This window comes from Canis lupus, chromosome 31 (assembly GCF_003254725.2).
Source record: "Canis lupus dingo isolate Sandy chromosome 31, ASM325472v2, whole genome shotgun sequence".
Lineage (NCBI taxonomy): Eukaryota > Metazoa > Chordata > Mammalia > Carnivora > Canidae > Canis > Canis lupus.
The window spans coordinates 25,585,250-25,600,634 of NC_064273.1; the positions used below are offsets into that span (position 1 = coordinate 25,585,250).

The window sequence follows — 15,385 nt, forward strand, 5'->3', positions numbered from 1 at the left end:
TCTGACTACCTTGCTGGAAAGACATGGTGGAGAAGCCCTAAAACCACACGTACGAGAAGATGGGTTCATCTGAATCCAGACTTTCAGACATCATTGCCAAGTGCCAGGCAGTGAGGCAAGTTGTTGTTGTGGGTTCTTTAGACCAGAGCTACCAGCTGCGATTAGTGCTATAGGCCAGCTGAACTCTGCTGGGATTTCTAACCCACAAACTCATTACATACTAAGAGGTTGTTGTTTTAAGTCACCAAGTTTTGGGACAGTTTGTCATTTAGTAAGAAATAACTAGAATGGAGCCCAGCACTCAATCTTTTTTTCCTCTTTTAATTCTCCCTTTGATAAACATAAAAGAATTGCATCGAGATTCAGTGTTGGACCATAGTTGGGCAATAAGGCTAGGCTTCATTGACTTCAGAAGGCTTCTCTACTTTAAAGCTGGAAAAAAAAAAAAGTTTAATTTCTAAAGCATTTCTACAATTTGGCATCTAATAAATCACAGTTCCCACTTCAAAGAAGATCTCCAGGTATCTACCCATATCTCTACTTTAGGTGGGGGAAAGGCATAGGAAAGCTGATCTAATTCAGACAAAGAGAGAGAGAGAGGTAAAGAGATTCATTTATGATTTTTGCACAAGTATATTTTTACTGGCTTGCAGACAAAACAAAAAAATCTCCAACCATGGGCTTTCTTCTTTCCTAACTCCCTCCCACACATCAATCACAAAAGAAAAAAAATAACCAAAGATAGAAGCAACAAAGTTAATGATATTAGAGACTGGTAGTTAAGGAGGAGGATTGGGTATCTGGAGAAAAGCCAAGTAAGAAAGAGGTGGGTATATGGATGGTTTTCTTATTTGTTTTGTGTTGCTTTGTTTTGCTGCCTGTTAGTAATATTTATTCTATCTTTTAAAAAATTAAAAGACAAGAAAAAAAATTTAAAAGACAAGAAAAGCTGATTTTTCTTTTAACCCATTGCTAAGAAGGATTGTATAAATTCTTTCCTGAATCAAGAAAATGTTCAATTCTGATTTTCTTTCTGTTTTTTTTTAAGTTTTTTATTATTATTATTTATTTATGATAGTTACACAGAGAGAGAGAGAGAGGGAGAGACATAGGCAGAGGGAGAAGCAGGCTCCATGCACCGGAAGCCTGACATGGGATTCGAACCCGGGTCTCCAGGATCGCGCCCTGGGCCAAAAGCAGGCGCTAAACTGCTGCGCCACCCAGGGATCCCTTTCTTCTGATTTTTAAATATTTTTATAAAAGTTTCTTTCTGTTTCCCACATATTCATATGTATTTATTGGCCTACGAAGAAGAGTCAGGGAAAGGGGCAGACAATGGAGTTTAGCAATATAGGGTAAAGACGATTTATGATCCATAGTGGTTTGAAGGACAAGGAGGGGGCCCACTGAGCTCTTAGTCTAAGAAAGACTAAGTTTGCTTTGGTGGAGAGGTAGGCCGGTTGGTGCACATCTGTCTCACAGCAGGACCAGCTGACACTGGCTCACCTGGCCTGGGGGGGATGTGGGTGCAGCCAAAGGGAGCCAGGATAGCAGCTCAAGGGTGCAACTGTACCTGACAATAAAGGATGACCACAGTGTTGCAGATCATCAAGGTCTTGGGGAAAAGAATTCCTGGATGGCAAAGAAATGACATGGAGCCTGGCAGGCTAGAATATGAGCATTGTGGCGCCTGGGGTAGAAGATGGGAAGAAAAAAAACCCTGAATCTGGACTGTTAGATGATTTTGTTTTCTATGCTAAAGGTGTCCAATTATCTGCAAGAGTGGGAACACAGCAGTTCTGAACTTGAGCACTAATAGTGGCATAGTTGTAGTGGTTTCCTGAAGCAAATGTTCCTCCAGGCTCTGGGCCAGCCAATTCCTTATTGTTCATTGCAAGATTCATGGCTGCCCAAGGCTTCCCTCCTTCCCACATTCCTTCCACCCTGCATTGCTTTAGTGCTGCCCTCAGAAGAGCTTTATGAAGGACAGGGTGCTACATCCTAGACTAACCACAAAATGCCTTTCTCTCTCACTCACAGAGGAATGAGGTTCTTCCTGGGAGTAGACTCCTTAGGTTAGGGATGTGCTCTCCCACGGCCTTTACTTAATAATCCACCACCTAGTGGTGGAAAGATTGGATACAAGTATGATTTTTTTTTTTTTTTTTTTTTTTTTTTTGGTTATTGTTAAGCAATTTCTTATGGTTGGTGAAAGTTTGCACACGTGGGTTTTGTTTGTTTTTGTTTTGTTTTATTGTGACTTTAAGAGTTTAACTACAAACTTTCTTTTTAGTTTTCCTAGGCCTCAATGAGCCCTTTCTACCTGCAAATTAGAGCCTTTTATTTTATTATTTTATTTTATTTTTAAGATTTTATTTATTTATTTGACAGAGAGGGAAAAAGAGAGAGAGCACAAGAAGAGGGAGCTGCAGGCAGAGGGAGAGGGAGAAGCAGGCTCCCCACTGAGCAGGGAATAGGACGTGGGGCTCCATCCCAACGGGCTCCACCCCAGGATCCCAAGATCATGAATCTTAACTGACTGAGCCACACAGGCGCCCTAAGCCTTTCATTTTAAACACTGATTTTTCCCTGTCAGGGACTGCTTCTCCTTCCATCTGGTCTTTATTCCTCTCTACAAATTTGCTCTTTAGATCCTTGAATTTGTTCTCTGAGTCTTCTGTATTTTTCCTCACGAATTGCATCTTTTCCTCTGTTTGCTCTGTGTTATAAGCTTGTCTTCTACTTGGGCTTCCAAACACCCAATTCTTTTATATATATATATATATATATATATATATATATATATATATATATATTTTAAAGATTTTATTTATTTATTCATGAGAGACACAGAGAGAGAGACAGGCAGAGGGAGAAGCAGGCTCCATGCACCGGGAGCCCGACGTGGGACTCGATCCCGGGTCTCCAGGATCGCGCCCTGGGCCAAAGACAGGCACCAAACCGCTGTGCCACCCAGGGATCCCCAAACACCCAATTCTTATCTCAGCATTGACTCCCCTCAACTCTCAGTGTCCTACAGATTTTTTAAAATGTGGAAACCACATTATTCAGTAACAAGGAACCCTTTAATCCTGCAATTCAAGCTGCTTTAGGCTCTTATTTGTTTGTATAAGATGCCCTCTCTTTCCCAGCAGATCTGTTTCCTCAAAGGTTGCCTGCTAGTTATGAGCTTTCAGCCTGCACTTCCTTTTTCTGGCAGTTGAACCCTGTATGTGATTCTAGGATCTCTTTTCCTTGTGGAAGTTAAGCTGTTGTAATCAGCCACAGCACGCCCTAGGGTGGCAGGAACCCTCATTGTTGGCTGGTGACCCAGTGACCTGAAAGTCGCCATCTCTCTGCTGGGGCCCTGGAAAGTCACCTCTGAGCTCCCAGTCCTCTGGATTCTCACCTTCCAAGGCCTCAAAATAAGAAGGAACCTCCCCCAGTTTTTCTGGCATCTGAAATTATCTCTCCATGACTATGCAGGAGTACAGATGCCTCCCTCCTTCCAGGACTACTTGTAAATTAGATAGAACCCACAGGTCTCCACGTGTGCCACTTATGCCGAGCACAGAGCTTCAGGCCTAGCCTTGGGCCTCGCACCAGTGATCCCTGGCTTCTCATTAGTCTGTCCTTTCTTCCTAGAATCTGGCAGAGCCTGAAGATCTGCAGAAAGCAGGCCTCTGGGCTCTGCCTATTGGCTAGGTCCCAGCTACTAATTTGCTTTGCGCTTGGGAGAGTGGGATCAGGGCTGGAAGGAGGGGTTGCCGGGATCCAGGCAGCTCTGGGAGGCTTTCTCAGGACAAGGAAGGAGGCCTGGAGAATTTGAAATATAAGGCCTATGATAGAAATCTAGAAAAATACAATGTATTCCAAGGGGGAAAAGATGATGGATGTTAGAAACTAAGAAGCAGCAAATCGTGCATATGGTTTGAGACTGGGGAGATGGAGGAGAAAAAGTGTAGCAAAAACTGATGATGAGGTCTATTCTGGGGTTCAGGGAGAAAGGGTGCTGTGACCAAGGAGGCATAGGGAGCCCAGGGGATGAGATGGTGAGATCACACTTAATTGTACACAAAGTTTACTCTGGAAGGGATGCCTTTGGAAAATATCGCCCTAGGAAAAACATAGGCTCTTGATTTAGGATACACACACACATACACACACACACACACGTGTGTATATATATGATATTATATATAACATCACTTTGAGACCAAATGTTTTCATGATCTCATATATAATTTACAGAATTCTTAGAAGATTGATATGGTAAAGAAAGAAAAGCACCAAGCACATGGTAGACATGCAGTAAGGCTGCATTTCTTGCTCTTCCCTCTTAACTATTAGATCTAGATTCCTTGAACACAAAAACATCCCTGTATCCCTAAAACTTAGCATAGTGCAGCCTAATGACTGTTTGTGCAGTGCATGAAGGAGTCATTTTGAATAAAAAATCAGTAGAAGAAGTTCCTGGTGGAGCAGCAGGTGGTACAGTAAGAAAGAGCAGGGAAAAAAAGGGTGAAAAAAAAACCCAGCTCTAAGTTCAGGTTGTAAAACCATGTCCTCTGTGTTCTTTCCATCACGTCACCTTGTTTCTCCATAAAACTACGTTATAAAACAACATTATAAAATGTCCTCTTGTACATAATGTGCCACTAATCAAACCATCTCCCAATTCCAGTGCCTCTGTTTCAAGATATTAAGGAAGCCCTTTGGCATATAAATTATTCTAGTTTCTGGACATTGACTTTAGAATTATTATCATACTGGGTATACGCTGATGGTACTGTGTGATAACGTTTGCCATGATGATTATAAGACAGATCTCCCTCCCCATAGTTATCACCCACGAAGGTATTTGGGCCTACTTTATGGCAGTGAAGCATTCCTACAAGAATTAGGGGGGTGAGATGCATTTTAGGAAGAACTGAGATAGGAACATGATAGGGGGCTGGGGCAAGAAGATCCTGCAGGTCTTGACACAAGTCTGGAAGCCTTTATCAACCAGGTAAGAAAGAGCTGAGGTGACAGCAAGTGTAGAAAGTTGGAGAAAAACTTCAGAGATACTCAAGAGGCAGTGCCATAAGGAAAACTAGCAGTGTTATAATTCTGCAGTAGAGAGAAGAAGAAAATAAAAATTGAATTCGGGGCTTTCAGAAGAGGTTTCTAGGTAAAGGGGATGTTTGGTCAAGACCTACTTAGAAGACTGGATTACCTCTCCAAGGCCCTCAGTTTTCCTTGCTTTCTGTTCTCATGAATGGTTTGAACAAAGGGGGCAAGCATGCTTAGGCTAAATTAGCATTTGGCTGTTGCAAAATCACCAACCTGGGAAAAAAACACTAACTTTTCCTAACTATTACTGGTTAAGCATGTCATTTCCACATGCAAAGATAAGGTGATAAATTGAACACTCCTGAAGAAAATTACTTTCTCTGGAGAGAAAAAAGCATGAGCTGTGAAGTCAGATGGTCCTTATTCTTTCTCCTGACTATTGGGTAATCATTGAATTGTTCCCAGGGGTCGTCATCTGAGATTATCTTTAATGATATAATTTGTATAAAGCAGTAGAGGTCCTAGCATATAATATGTGCTCCTAAAAACATTAGCCCTTGTATTAATTAATGTTATTTCTCCGAGGTAGAAACTTACTTAGCTATGAAGGTTTTATAGAAATGGGTTAATAGTAGCTTAATAGAAATGGCTCAAACTTACATAATATTGACAGTAGATAGATTTGTTGGAACCTACAGCACTGTCTCAATAAGTTACAAATACATTGTCCACATCAAATATTAGTGTGTGAATCCAATGATTATAAAGAATAATATTAAATAATATACAGTATTTTATATTCTCAAAAAGTAATGCTGAATCTATCTTTATATTTAAGATGTGGCCTCTTTTTACAATTGGAAAGCCAAAAATATCAGGATTCTAAACCCTTTAAAAGTTAATAAACAGGAAAAAAAAAGAAAAAGAACAAAAGAGTATCAAATTTATAGAAAAGGCATAATTTATTAACATAAAGGACATAAAACAGATATATACGGTCATTTAGGCTAGCAAAATACGGAAACAAATTTCAAATTGAATTATCAGTTGCATCAAATTTGGGGGAAACACAAAGGTATGATATTTTTCTATCCCTTAGTAAATCTGAATAAAAAAGGAACAAGTTAAATATTTGCTTTTGATGGGATTCAAATGACAATCTGATCTTTGGTATCTACAGATACCTCAGGAACAGATAGAGTATAGACAGGATAAATTGTTTTTGATTTTTGATAAGCAATTAAAAACTAAGATATATTATTGTGCTATCCAGTTATTTATATTGCTAAAAGCCCAAAGTCTGTATTCAAATAGTTGTTAAAATATTCACATACATACATGATTTCTTGCCAGAATGCATCCTTCTCCACCATAAAAACTTCAGAGGGGGAAAAAAATCACTTTTCTGAAGTCTTTAATGTTTCTTAGACTACAGTTTTATCTTTCTTCTTAGACTAACCCTGGAAAAGCAGTTTGAATGCAAAGCCCCTTGACAAAATATCTGCCTTTTAAAAGATGTTCATTTAATATACAAGAAAAGAAAGGCCTCTGGGGAAAGAGGATAAAGGAGTTAGGATTTCTAACTCCTAGGCTGAAAAACAAGATATCAGAAAGCCATTTAGTTTCCTTTACACTGATGATTAAAGCCTTCGTTTTAACCTTCGTTATAAATCAGGCACATTAATCGCTAAGCTGTTTTTACACAATTAATATTAACCTTCTTCAATCTTATCCCTGATTCCCCTGAAAAGCAATAGTTGAATTTTATTTATTCAGTGTATTGAATCAGAATTTCATTTAAAATAGAGCCCCGTAAGCCTGTCTCTATTTATCTGAGATATAAACGTCATGCTGATCTACATACACAATGCTGTGTCATAGAGAAATCACAGTTGTAAAATAATACAGTCTTTAACAATGTCATTTTGAAGTAATGGCAAAAGGAAAAGATGCATGAATCATTTTAGAAAATGTATTACTGCACTTCCTAGAACAATCAAAGCACTGTGTGTAATATCTCATTCTGCTGAAATAGCTTATAGAATCATAAATAGCCAATGCACAGTTCCTGTAATTAATGTTAAGAATGGCAGTTAAGAATGACAAATCAATGTTCCTTTGGGTTCCATTTTTAGAAAACAGTGGGCATTTCAGTCATTGGCATAGCTTTATCGGTAAAATTAAAAACTAGACCCAACTAAACATACTGACTTCTGGAGTACACGCTCGGTGACTTCTTTTCCATGTGATAGCTTTTTTGGGCTGTGCGATGGGAAGGTATGGAGTATCTGTAGCTTCTGCTCTTCTCACTGTAACAGGAAACACAGCAGAACAGGGCCCCTCCAGCGATCAGCACCAGCGCGGTGGTCCAGCCTATGTAGAGAGCATCTCCAAGCTCATGCTTTTGGGCAGTCTCCACTATTGGGTTGTAGAACTCTCTGATGATGGAATTGGCCACCCAGCTCACCGGGATGAGCACCAGGATGCCCGTGACGATGAAGATGATACCAGCTGTCAGCAATATGTGTCCCTTTATCTTCTCATCGTCCCCAGTGCACCTGGTACATTTCATGCCCAGGACAGCGGTCATGAAAGCCAGGAAGGACAGCACAGACGCAGCACACATCAGCCCTCTGGATGCCTGTAGGTCTGGAGAGAGAGCCAGCAGGGAATCGTAGACTTTGCATTGCATCCTAATGTTAGCTTGTCTCACGCAATTCATCCACAGTCCCTCCCAGAAGTTTTCAAAAACCACAATGTTGCTTCCAATGAAGGCAGACACTCTCCACTGAGGCATGATGGTAACAGCCAGTGTGCCCACCATGCCAAAACCACCAAGCACCAGTCCAGCAATTTGCAGAGCGTAGGTAGCCATGTGTCCTCCGAGATGGGTGTTAGGCCACCAAACTCCTGAGCCAGTAGGGCTGCTCCAAAGCAAGTTTCTCTGTGCCTCAGGAGAGAACAGTTTTCCTGTAGTAATGAACTCAGAGCCCAGTGATTTTTAAAAGAGCCTGCTTTGCTACTTCCAGCTAGATTAAATCCAGTGTTGGCTGGCTGAAGTGCCCCCCCCCCCCACATTGACTAGGACAGGTAAACTTACAAATCAGGTGCAGCAACTTTCTCAGCCAATAAGAGGGGGATGGTAACCCAGGTGTGTCTAAACCGACAAGAGATACTTGGAACGACTGGACCTGCACATAAACATTCTTTGTACCTCTCAGTTTTCCAAGAAGACAGCAGTAGGTTTACCTGCAGGCACAATTATGAATGTTTGCACAATCATCAAGAAATGCACCAATCTCTTGCAACATCAAAGGTGTACTTTGTACAGGCAATTCTGAAACTCTTTGTATGAGCTCCTGTGACCAAGGTATATAATAAAACATGTACCTAAGAAATTGGCCAGGACGGTCAAATTGCCAAAGTGAAAGGAGAGTAGGGGATTGATGGATTGCTCATACTTGGGAAACCACATTCTTTGGGACACATGTGATCCAAGTGGTTGATTTAATGTGTCTACAATTTCAAAGCAAGCTTCACTGTGGTGAAATCAGGGAACTGATTACACCAAAAGACAAAATAAGGTGAAAGTAATTAAATATGCAAGGTTGTCCTCTTCCATGGCACCGAACACATGTTGTTCTTTTTAGAGCCAGAAAAATGACTTTATTGGTGTTTTCCTGATAATCTTGATTTATTAGAAAAATAGTCACAAAAACAATACATTAATCCATAGGATTTTTTTTCTTTCTTTTTTTCTTTTTTTTAGGATTTTCTTATGTAGCAAGCACTCACACTACCAAGCAATGAAGTGAATTACAGATTTATCTTCTTTTGTGGCTCTATCTTTGCTTCTCTGTCTTCCTAGACTCCAGGAACTAGAACCTGCAGATGATACAAGAGTCCTGAGTCTATATAAATGGCTGATGTTTCTATATAAAATATTTACAGGATAACGTGACTGTATTCATTGAATCAAATTGTATTAGGTGTTGAATAACCTGGTCTTTAATTGTATTAGGTGTTAAACAACCTGGTCTTTAATACTTTGTCTGCTAGAGGAACTAGAAGCTCCTAAATGTAAGGCAATTTAAACTGTCTCTTCTCAAAATAATGATGTTGACAGTGGTGGCAGAAATAAACATGCATGTTGATTTGGGAAACTTCCACTAGCAATTTTCTCTGGAGATCGACCGCAGTGCTCTTCCTTTTCAGATCTTTTCAAATTTCAAGCTGCATTTTCATCTTATCTTTACATCATAAAAAGTCTTTTCTTTACAATTTTACTTCTTCTTGCTCACTTATTGAACTTTGAAATTTTAATAATTCCAAAAATTCTGAGTAGTTTACAGAGGTTATGGAAACAAAGTGGTAAATGGTCTGGATGGGAAGAGGGAGATGCCGGAGTGAACTGTCTTTGGTAAAACAAATAAAACAAAAGAAATAGACAGTTGTCCAAGTTGTTATTTTATTAGATTGGACAAGCCAAAGTTAAAAAAATTGACACTTGATATTTACAGTAATTTTCTCACTTGTTGCCTTGTTAAAGGACTAAACTATAGGGTGTTCCTTATGCTAACGGAAATAGCTAGCATTTTCTCCTTCAGGCTTATATGAGTTACAGATTTGTAGTGGAGAGAAAAATTGATTGATCTTGGAAAAATAATCTGCCATGCTCAGCAAAATAGTTGAAATCAAAACAGCAGATTTTTTTTTTTTCTTTAATTGCCAACCTGGGAAAAGGAATGGAATAGCTGATTGAATTAATGACTAAATATAAATATATAAATTATATATATATATATATATATATATATATATATACACACACACAGAGAGAGAATCAAATAAAAATTTCTTTTTCTAAATGCATATATGAAATGTTTTTGGTAGCTCTGTTTAGATATTGCTAAATATTCCCATAAAAATGGGGAAAATTTGAGACAGAAATAGGAAATTACATATGTGAGAGCCTCTGCCTTCATAGGAGCTGCTTCCCAAGTGGACACTGATGCACTGTTGACTTCTTATACTCACAAACCTCTCCTCCCTTGAGCATCAAGCTTTATTTCATACACACACACACAAATATTTTCCTCACTTCAAGGATATTAATTCTTTATCACTAAAATTGTCCTGGCCAGAAGATTAGGATCGGAATGAGAAACCAACCCTGGGTTCGCATTAGAATAATTATAGAGTCTTAGCAGGAACTAGCCCAGGGCATCCAGGTAGGTTTCTTATCACATAGTGATCCATTTAACCCCATGATATTTTGAAATAATTGTGCCCTAAAAATTGTAGGAAATGAGATAAACAGAGAGAAACGGTAATACCAAGTTTTCTAGGGACAGAAAGGCCTAAATTCAGAGATGAAACAGTCAAATTAACTGCTTACCTGCTTTTCTATAATATTATGTCTCTACAAAGTGAGTAACTTGCCTGCAAAATTCAGAAAGCAATGATGGCTGGAGAATAAGCAGATTGATAACATTTTTGCTGTTCCTTAACTCAGAACTACAGAGCAACCAACACAGGTTATTCTATAATCTGTACCTCCATGTCTATGGAAGAAGCAAAAGATTACCAAGAACCATAAAAGAAAAGCATGCTCATGTTGACCCACTGTATTTGCTCTTTGGAGATCTCCCTTTTGTCTATATTATCAGAAGCATGATTTAAATTTAGCAATTAAATTTGTGAAATTAAATTCAGCCCTGATAACTACATAACACATGCAAATGCTTTCCTCTTATAAGTGATAACACACAATGTCACTGTCAGACTGCCCTTGTTTTTGTCATCCTTATTCCTACGGCAATTAGTCTTTAACCAACAATCCTTTAGTCTGGGGTTTCTATTAATTCTTATCACTACTTGAAATAATCTTTGCTTCTGCCAGTCAAGCAATTGACAATTTCTATTGTTTTCTGAATTTGCTTTTGAATTTATTTTTCTCTGTTGTGTTGACAGTTTTCAACCTGTATTTATTTTTAATTATTTTTCCCTGCTAATTAACTGTACTTGGCTGATCATCTTGTCCTGAGAAAACAAGTGAACATATCAATAGATCTCTTTGTATGTGGTTCCCAAAATAATATTGTGCATTGCTACATGTTCTTGAGCCATCATCCTATTTGTCCTTCATGATGACCAGCTGTTCATGTTCTCTGTTCTCAAAGCCCTTATCTATTAAGTAGTTCCCTCCATATTTGCCACCTCTATGGTTTATATTTAATTGCTCTATGTACTCCTTCTTGTATAATAATTTTCTAGTGTCTTAGTCACTTCAGCTGCTTTAACAAAATATGAGAGACTGGGAGCTTAAATAATAGAAATTAATTTTTTGCAGCTCTGGATGCTGGGAAGTCTGAGATCAAGGGGCCAGATGGTGGGGTTCTAGAGAGAGCCTTTTTTTCTGGTTTGCAATTGGCCATCTTCTTGCTGTACCTGGCAGAGAAAGAGATCTACTCTTTTTTTCTTCTACAAAGGACACTAATCCTGTCATGAAGGCTCCATCCTCATGACCTCATCCAAAAATCACTGCATTAAAGGATTTCAAACACAAATTTTGGCGGGAAACAAAACTGCAATCTATGGCATCTAGATACTAGCTAATCTAATTAAGTAAGCCACATTTGAAAGGTCTGTTCTTTTTTTTTTTTTTTTTTTTTTTTTAATTTTTTTTTAATTTTTATTTATTTTATGATAGTCACAGAGAGAGAGAGAGAGAGAGGCAGAGACACAGGCAGAGGGAGAAGCAGGCTCCACGCACCGGGAGCCCGACGTGGGACTCGATCCCGGGTCTCCAGGATCGCGCCCTGGGCCAAAGGCAGGCGCCAAACCACTGCGCCACCCAGGGATCCCGAAAGGTCTGTTCTTAATGTCTCAGGAGTTCTCTTTATTTCAGGATTATTCCCCTTTCCCTCCCCCCAAAAAACTCCACATAAATGTAAATAACAAATAGACAGTGGGAATAGTGATCACTGAAATGTTTTTATTTTCTACTTTCCATTGCATTTTTCATTTCTTAAAAATGAAAATCTGAGTTGCCATGAATTCTGACATATCTGGGGAAATAGGTCCATGTGCTTCATTGAGCATAGTATATGATATCCCCACTAAAGGACTAGAGATCCAGGGAAATAATTCTTTAAAAATTAGGCTATACTGTGCAATTTTTTGTGTGTGGGGTTAATGAGTAATTTCTATCGGCAGAATTGACATGAACTGCCCTAATTCTAATGAGCTGGGAAAACTTTTTAAAGGAGCTAGAATTTGCTAGTAATAATAACAACGGGGGATTAAATGTTGCCTGTGTCAAAGGCTCCTTCTACGCACTAGACTTTTATGTTTAAAACCTCCTTAGGAATCACCGTTTTCTAACTGAATATATTAAAACGCAATAGAGACTACACCTTTTCTAAGGCTACACAGCTTTTTCTTGTTGATTCCCCACAAATGGAACTCAGATTGGGACCTAAAGCTTGAGTCTTTTCCTATATGTTTACTATCTCCTCCAAAAAAAAAACAAAAAAACAAAAAACAAAAAAACAAAAATAACAACAACAACAACAACAAAACTGGAGAAAGAATTTCTATGACACAGGTGGTCAAAGTTAATGAAAACAATGAAATTTGCTCAACACAGTTTTTTCCTTCTTAGCATGTTGTTGAAAACTTTAATGCCAAGCTTTGTGATTTTTTTTCAAATATCTGATACACTGGAATTTGCAGTCTATTTCTTTAGATACTCTGTTCAGAGACATTTTTACTGGGGCAACCACACCACTATTATTTCTTATTTAGAGTTTCAGAGTCCCCACAATGAAGTCACCATTGGTATTCTTTCGTACTAATCTCCCATTCTCATCTCCATCAATTACAGACTTGGTCATGGTATTAATTAATGACCTAGGGCAGCTTGGGTGGCTCAGTGGTTTAGCACCTGCCTTCAGCCCAGGGTATGATCCTGGAGTCCCGGGATCCAGTCCCACGTCAGGTTCCCTGCATGGAGCCTGCTTCCCCCTCTGCCTGTGTCTCTGCCTCTCTCTCTGTCTCTCATGAATAAATAAATGAAATCTTAAAAAAAATTAATGTTCTAACCTCCACTGAAGATATTTTTGACGAAAATAAGAATTAAACAAAGTCAGGGCAATGAAGTGAACAGCCTTTGGTACCAGTGCCCCATTCTTATTAAAATACAGGACAACTCTCCTTCGTGTTTTGCAGAGATGTGTTAGTGGCCCACAAAGGTGTGATGTCATGGTCACCTTTATTAGTTCACTAGAATTCTCTTTCCAGTGACTCATTAATATCTCTTCTACCTTTGGCCGAAAGTCAAAATAAAAACAGTTTTAAGTTGCATAAACTGTACCCCACATATCTAAGAAATTGTGAAACAAAATTTTTTAAATCTCTATTTCATGCAATAATCCTCTCTGTTGAAAAGTGAGGGATGATGTACACCTTTGAATGAGGAGAGTGATCTATAATAGAACTGAGACACAAAGTCATCATCTCCCTTAAGAAAGGAGATAGAGGGGATCCCTGGGTGGCCCAGCGGTTTAGCGCCTGCCTTTGGCCCAGGGCACGATCCTGGAGACCGAGGATCGAGTCCCACATCAGGCTCCCTGCATGGAGCCTGCTTCTCCCTCTGCCTATGTCTCTGCCTCTCTCTCTCTCTCTCTCTCTCTCTCTCTCTCTGTGTGTGACTATCATAAATAAATTAAAAAAAAATTTAAAAAAAGAAAGAAGATAGATTTCTGGCCTGGTGGAGACCTTAATTAGGACTAGAAATGATAGCATCATATAATAGATAGGGTCAAAAAAGAGCATGTCTCATAGTTTTATTTTGAATCCAGAGCAACTCACATCAAGTTTAAGTCAGGTTACTTACAAAAAGGAAGAGAAAAGAAAAATGCATGTAAGATAAAATCATCAAAATGACTTGCCATGTTTAATACACTACAAGGAATATTACTTAATGCTATTATGCTCGTCTTGAGACCTATCCAATAATTAGGTTATATTAACAATTAAGATTATTAAATGATGCAATTAATTCTATGATATGACCCTCCCAGTCACCTTATTAGGACAATACTATTATTGTATCAATTTTACTGAGGAAACCACGAGTAAACTTACAAAGTTTAAATAACTCTCCCGAGGACTCATGATTAACAGGTAGAAACTCAAGCCTTCAGGACCTGAGGCCATCCTATTTACCCAATATATCATAGATCTGGCTCTAAACCTAACTCATAGTTCACAACATTTTATAGCTTTATCTCTTGCTGTACTCTGGAATAATGCTCCGCGCACTATGGGTTTTCAACAGCATTTTGAACAGGGCAAAGAGAAATAAAGTATCTCTATTTCCTACAGCAAAAGCCATTGTTCAATATGAGGAATCATAAGACAGAAATTTATGGGTGAAAAGGTCACATACATAGAAACACACACACACAAACACACACACACACACACACACACACACACACACAGGACCTTATGAGCAAACAGTAAATATGGGAGCACAAAAAATGACTTTGTCTTGTACAGTTGGAGTTAACAGGACAGGGAAAAGTAATTAACCAGGCAAATAGAGCTAAGCCATGTTACTGATTAATTTACAAAACAATTAACTTTCCACTTAAAATTCAAATTAAGATTCTGTCTGCCTTAGGCAACCAGTGTTTGCAAATTTTAATAGGGTTAGACATTAAGTGCCTTTTTTAAAACCAACTTCAGACCACACGAGTAAGAATATTATTGGAATAGGCAGTGCAAGGCATTCTTGGTTTTCAGTTATTTCAAAAAAGACAGAAAATATTATAATATATTACGACACGCTGGATTTATCAATATCTCTTTGGGAGATTTGGGAGAATATGAGGAAAAGTAGAAGTACAAATTCCTATCTCAAAACTTTATAGGGATTTTGTAATTTTTGCAAAATTTTCAAAATGATGTCTCAAAATATCTGCTGAACATTTCCAACTGCCCAACAAGTACACTAATATAGGACTCCAAGATGGACTCCAGGGATCAAGAAATATAGGTCTTATGTCTGCTTTTTATGATTTTTATATATGCACAGTACTGAGGGGGCCAATGGGAGAAAGAGCTGCTGAGTTAATTAACTTTGTCATACTAAACTAAATCATTAAAAATAATAATGTCAGTCTATGATTTTACAGCTTTAAAAATACCAGATTTGTCTATTCCAGTATGATAAACAAAAACTCATTCCTCAATCCTTTATGCATAAGTCAATAGGAAGGGGTTGCAAGGGCACTACCAAATATTTCTTTTGAAGATCTTT

General features: G+C 38.5%; 1 protein-coding gene across 1 annotated transcript; it reads right to left on the bottom strand.

Annotated features, from left to right (window-relative positions):
• Positions 1 to 5,998: 5,998 nt before the first annotated feature.
• On the bottom strand, positions 5,999 to 8,268 carry CLDN8 (claudin 8). Its single transcript, XM_025449920.3, has one exon. It carries the CDS (start codon positions 7,928 to 7,930, stop codon positions 7,253 to 7,255), a length of 678 nt encoding a protein of 225 aa, XP_025305705.1. The 5' UTR covers positions 7,931 to 8,268; the 3' UTR covers positions 5,999 to 7,252.
• Positions 8,269 to 15,385: the final 7,117 nt, after the last annotated feature.